This window comes from Prionailurus bengalensis, chromosome A1 (assembly GCF_016509475.1).
Source record: "Prionailurus bengalensis isolate Pbe53 chromosome A1, Fcat_Pben_1.1_paternal_pri, whole genome shotgun sequence".
In the NCBI taxonomy this organism is placed as follows: domain Eukaryota; kingdom Metazoa; phylum Chordata; class Mammalia; order Carnivora; family Felidae; genus Prionailurus; species Prionailurus bengalensis.
In genome coordinates, this window is record NC_057343.1 from 95,007,965 (window position 1) to 95,013,964 (window position 6,000).

General features: G+C 33.4%; 1 protein-coding gene across 5 annotated transcripts in view; it reads left to right on the forward strand.

Moving 5' to 3' along the window:
* Positions 1–5,619, forward strand: part of AP3S1 (adaptor related protein complex 3 subunit sigma 1) — a 73,637-nt gene extending 68,018 nt beyond the window's left edge. For 2 of the 5 annotated variants that reach the window (XM_043560697.1, XM_043561464.1), the window contains one exon: positions 4,900–5,619. In XM_043560697.1, the coding sequence (XP_043416632.1) occupies positions 4,900–5,028 (129 nt within the window). In that variant the 3' untranslated portion in view covers positions 5,029–5,619. Of the gene's footprint in view, positions 1–3,541; positions 3,590–4,899 lie in introns of all 5 variants that reach the window. The other 3 variants (XM_043563481.1, XM_043562293.1, XR_006294576.1) reach the window with 2 other exon arrangements.
* The last annotated feature ends 381 nt before the right edge of the window (positions 5,620–6,000 follow it).

Consider the following 6,000-nt stretch of genomic DNA (forward strand, 5'->3'; position numbering starts at 1 on the left):
CTGACAGCTCAGAGCCTGGAGCCTGTTTCAGATTCTGTGTCTCCCTCTCTCTCTGACCCTCCCCTGTTCATGCTCTGACTCTCTCTGTCTCAAAAATAAATAAATGTTAAAAAAAAAAAAAAATTTCAAAGTGAAAATACTATATTGAGTCCCATAGAGGGAAAAAAAAATTTGAATTCACAAAATGCTACTGAGAATTTGGCATTGTTTTTCAGCCGTGAATTTATTACTTTCTGGATGGGTTTGAGAAGCTGCAGCATACAGGTGGCTTATCTTATCCCAAGATTGCGGGTTGTGTCATGAAGCTAGGAGTACGACGTTTGGTCCTTAGATCTGTATTACTTTATCCCTGGAATAGAAAATCCATAATGGTCTCATTTACTCCACTGATCCACGTCACTGCCAATTTCTACGTTCTAGTCTTTAATGTATGTCAGATTGTTATTTTCTAGCCAAGAACTGCTTGGGTCTGTTAACTTCCATCACGAGAACTAGTAATTAGATTTCTTCTCTTTTGAAATCAAGTTTCTATTTTCAAAGAGCAGAGAGTAAGAAAAGTGGCCCTGAGACACAGTGATGTTGGAAGGTCAGGTTGTGAGTTGGTTCCTGCTTCTTACCTTGACATGCAGTTATTCTATTCTTCTACAAAATTACAGTGAGGACCCCCTGAGGTCATTGGCACAGTCAGAACTAGTTCTGTTAAATCTGCGAATTGGGCACGAATCTGCTATATTTATTTCACACAGGCAAATCCTGTGCTTGAAATGAAAATATACCTGAAGATTATATAAAACGGATTATATGATTGGGAAGGTTTATAAATTTTTAAATATTCTAATTATGATAAAACTTTTTGATAAAATGTTCCAGTTCTTGCTCCCTAAAGGACTGTCATTAGCAGCATTTCTAACCTGTTTGTTTCTAATTGTAATATTAAAGCACTGCCTTTAAAGCAAAGAACAAGCCTGTTACAAGATCCCAGATTAAGTTATTCTACCTTACGTTCAGAAAGTAAAATACTGACATTTCCTATTTTGCTCAAAACGTGCATTCAAGAACTGCCATTATTTTGTTAATGATTTTGAGTCTGAAACCATTTAATACTGTGTTTATTAATGTTGATGTTCTTTCACTTTGCTGTTAGGTCAAAATTATGAATGTGCATATAGCAGCTGCCAGCAGGAAGGGTGGGTAAAGGTTTCAGTAGGTACAAATTAATCCCCCTACCATCTTACTTGGCATTTCAAGCTGGGAAAAATATTTCAAGATGGTAGGATAGTATTTTATGTCTTCGATGAAATAAATATCTAGATTCTTTCCTTTTCCCTTCGAGAAAGTCAATTGCTTTATTGCATGAGGAGAAGGGAGCCTTTGAAATATATTTTAGCAATGCTGCTTTTTCACTTTTGCTTGCACATATTTTGTTTATTTTTGGGTCTGGCAATTTAAAAACAAAATCAAAAACAAATCATATCCATCCATTACTATCTTTGTGATTCAAGTGCTTGAAATTTTCGAGAGTATGTCTGTATAAGTCTTCTATCTGTTTGGCCTCATTTTGGTATACTTGCAGACTTCATTTTGTTTTCTTTCTCTTAATTCTGTTAATTTATTTAATCCCATGGGAGAGAAAACATGACCATCCTTTTATATACTGTACTTCATTCTCTCATCCAATTCATACTCTTAACTGCTTTGGAGTCACATATTTATTTTTGTTAGTGGAGTCGCTGCAGTCGGCCTGCCATGGTGGTGCTCGAGTACAATAACATAGACAGAAACAAGTTATTTCTCCAGTAGGGTTTCATTCTTTTTATTTCTGCTTTGTGTCAGCTGCGTAATCTCAGATCTTTAAGAGAGCTATGTTGTGCTGTCAGAGTATCTTAATTTTACATTTTACATTGTACACACTACTAACAAGTCAGGTAAGCCTAATTTCTGTAAATTTTAGTGTCCAAAAAAAACCAAACAAACTAGTACACATTATCTTGTTGCTTTGAATGTATGTTACTGAAGGAAAAATAATCTTAACTAAGATAAAATTTACTTTATACCTCTCTGTTGGCAAACTAATCTCCTGATGGCAAATTACCTCATTTATATTTTTTTGTTTAATAAAAATGTTTCAGACTTCACTGTCGTGGAAGTCTGAAAAAGAAATTTGTTTTACAGCACTTCTGGTATTGACCACCTGAATAGTCTTTTTTTTTTTAAAGCCCTTCATTTTTATATAGAGATATTGAAAGCTCATTTAAGCATCTGTTTACTGATCAGCAGTCCTACTTACATTTTTCTTATATTTCATATTCTGCAGAATCTGATTTCTTAAAATGTTAGTTTAATTAAAACTTAATTGAAGTACACATTACAGATTTTTTTTATTATTTCCTACCATTTAAATTCATGACGTACTACACAAAAGTGTTGAACATGCTTGAGAAATAATTTGATTCTCTTAATTCATTTGCGTGTTCTGAATAGTTACCATCCTTTGCATGTCTACGGCTTGCTGCTTATGTTTAGAGGAATTGTAGTTTGTTGTACTTAGAAACTTCTTTTGGTTTTACATAATAAGAACTTGGCACATATATGCTATTTAAATCAATTGCTATATTGACTTTATGTATTCTCATTAGCAGCTAACAGTCGACACCATCTTTGGTCACAAAGAAACGACTTAATCTAAAGAAATTTAACAGGACGCATTTTTATTCTCATTTTCTTTGCTCAGGTTCAGTCTAGAGCTGTTCATGGTACAGGGTGGTATGGAAAAGAAGGCTTTCTGACAATGACATTTAATACTGACAAAAATTATTTTCACTCTTTATAAAAGTTAAAACCATAGCATCCAGTAAAACACACACACACACACATCTACTTTCTCTCTCTGTGTCAGTAATAAAGTCCTCTAATAATTCCTGCCTTTTAAAATATTTGTATTCAAATATCTTATCAATACTTTTTCATAATCTACTCATCATTTGTACCCTGTGTAGACACATCTAAGTAAAAATGGTGGCAAGTGGTTTTTAATTAGAAAGATACGAGCTCCAGATGGCTGTAATTCTGTAAAATAATTTTTGTTCCTTGGCAGACAACAGATTTTGGGCGAAAGGAAGAGAGCCTATAAGATGGATCCTTCTTTGGTCCTAAACCATTCTAAATTTTGGTAGCTAGACGTTGAACTTGAGATAATCAGGTTAAAGACCCTTTTGAATAAATATGCAATATTTATTCATATCTCCAACATCTTTTGGGGGTACACAAATTAACTGCATTGCTTCAGGTAGGTATAAATGTAGAGGTCAATGAAAAACAACTAACCTCTATTCACTTACAAAAATTGAATACTCCAGCCCTATTCATTTTTAATTGGATATGGAGTGTTTCATTTATATCACCCTATCACCCTTATCATTGCCTGTGTGGACCATAGCTATTATTAATATTATTTTACTGATTTTTCTATTATTTCCAATTCTGACTTGATAATCCATGGCTTTTATTTCATTGCTTAACAATGTTTGTATCCTTTATTCAGCAAATAGTTTACACTGGCCTATTTTGTATCAGTCAAGATTTTTCTCAGGTAACAGCTTTATTATTACTCTTATTTTAATTAACAAAAGAGGTAGGATTACATATGAGAAAAAGACCTAAAAGTTCAAAAAGGGACTTAAAACTAGTGTTTCTAATTACACAGACATTGTCTCCTATGTGTAATTGAAGCAAAGTGGAAGATTTGTTTCTGTTACCTAATTGTCTGCTTTTGTGCAAGATGATGTGTGCCACTGAATTCAGACGTGTTTGTTGGCTTTCTTATGTCACCTGAATAAAAATGGATGAAATCTAAATATAAATTAAATCCCAAAAATATGAAGACTCTTGTAGCTATTTGAGAAAGATGATACATTTGCATTTTTCTTTTAAATTTTAAGCATACTTTCTTTCAAAATTATTTCACAGATTATAAATTTCCCTATTAAGAATAAAGCCAAATATCGTACACTAATGCTACTAGAAGCTTTAAAATTCAGTTATTTATAGAAATACTGCCTTTTGTATTTATGCTATTCTGTCTCTAAATTTGTATATTGTAAACTGAACATATGTCATTGAATCTACTTTATATGACAAAGTATTTTTAATCATTATATTGTCTCTAATGCATCGAAGGGTTGGAAAGATCCTCTTTGTTGCAGTTTCATTTTCAGGCAGAACTGTTCTCTTTGGACTGAGGCTTTACTTGAAAAGCCTGATTTTTTTTTCAATGTTTTAGAACTTTCCTAGAAAATTTTAGAAGAGCCTCCACAATTACAAGAATTTTTTAAAAAAAAATTTGTCGTTTTGAAATGTTTTAAGGAGTTGGCTCTAAGTAAAGAAACTAAGCAAGCATGATCTATTACTTTCAGTTTTTATTTCATAGCACAGTTTGATAATAAATGCTATTTCAAAAGCAAAAAGAAAACAAAAACCAATAACAACAACAAAAAACAAACCCAAATCCATCATGTTGTTGCAAGAGATGTTTAAAAAGGAACTAATGTAAAATATGCCTCATGCTTCTATTATAAGTCAGTAAGTCAGGATATAGGTGAAGATGTAGTTTTTGTCATCTGCATATTGTATGTGGTATCTAAGCACAGGTTAATTTATTTGTATGTAAATCTTTCCGTTGTTATCATTGCATGTATTCGCTGTACTTTTTAATGTGTCAACTGTTTTCTCTTTATAGATTAGAATTTCAAAGTAACCATCCCATACCAATTCCAACTACCATCTGGTCTCTAAGCTTGTTATATGAAAATCTTTTATCATTGTCCTCCATTTTTAGTGTTTTTTGATGAGCTACACCTGAGTTGTACATTTTCTTTTTCTTTTATTTGCTTCTGTATACAGGCTGGCTTAGCGGGAGCTCCAGCCCGTGCTGTATCAGCTGTAAAGAATATGAATCTTCCTGAGATCCCAAGAAATATTAACATTGGTGACATCAGTATAAAAGTGCCAAACCTGCCCTCTTTTAAATAAAAAAAAATTAAAAAGGCCACTCCCAGGTAAAATCCAGGGGGAAAAGTCATCTAAGTTTACCATGCAGTTGTTTACCAAAAATAGAGGAGGAGAGTCTTAACTTTTGCTCTTGGATTGAAGTCAAGGTACTGTAGAGAAGTTGTGTAAAACCCGTACGGAAGTTCAATGTTGCTTTTCCTGCTCAGTGATTTTGAAGAAATGGGGTAGTTCCAGTGTGATACTTCACTTTCTTTTCTAAACTGCATTCCCGTGCCCACCTAAGGCATGCCTCTATGTATTGGCTACTACAGTATTTCAAAAGGTGTGTGAGACATTTCTTTCAACTATGTACAATCCAACTGTTGGTGTTTTGTATGGATCACAAGTGCAGCATTCCATAGTTCTTTCTGTTATTTGTCACACTTGTTATTTAAAGAACCAAGTATGTATTGCATGAAAACATTATGATCTTTTTCTCTTAGTTTAAATAAACTCCAAGGTAACTGGACTTCTAAAGCACCTTTCTGTTTGCCTGATATCTACTTTAGCAATAATTTTTTTACGACCCTCTGACTCAACAAAGTAAATAAAAGTATATTTTATCACTGTTAAGCAGCTGTTGATGTTGATTTATTTAATTGAATAAATATTCAAAAACTGGTGAAATCATTCTAAAACTCCGTTATTTCAGAAGCCAAGTGTATGAGGTCACACACTGTGTAGAGAACTGAGGTGGGAGATGACAGATTTTTTTCTAAAATCCGTACTGAGAAATTGCAACATCTGGTTTTATACAGATAGGTTTAAGTCTTTCATCCGGTCCCTTCTCCCTTCTTGCTCAGATGACAAAAAACAGTTGTGGCAAAAACCTCGTTGCTTTTGAACACAAACCCCTGTGGGGCTCCACTTGACTGTTGCACCCCAAAGTCAAGCTGTTTTCTTTTTTTTTTTTTTTTTAATGTTTATTCATTTTTGAGAGCGAGAGAGATAGAG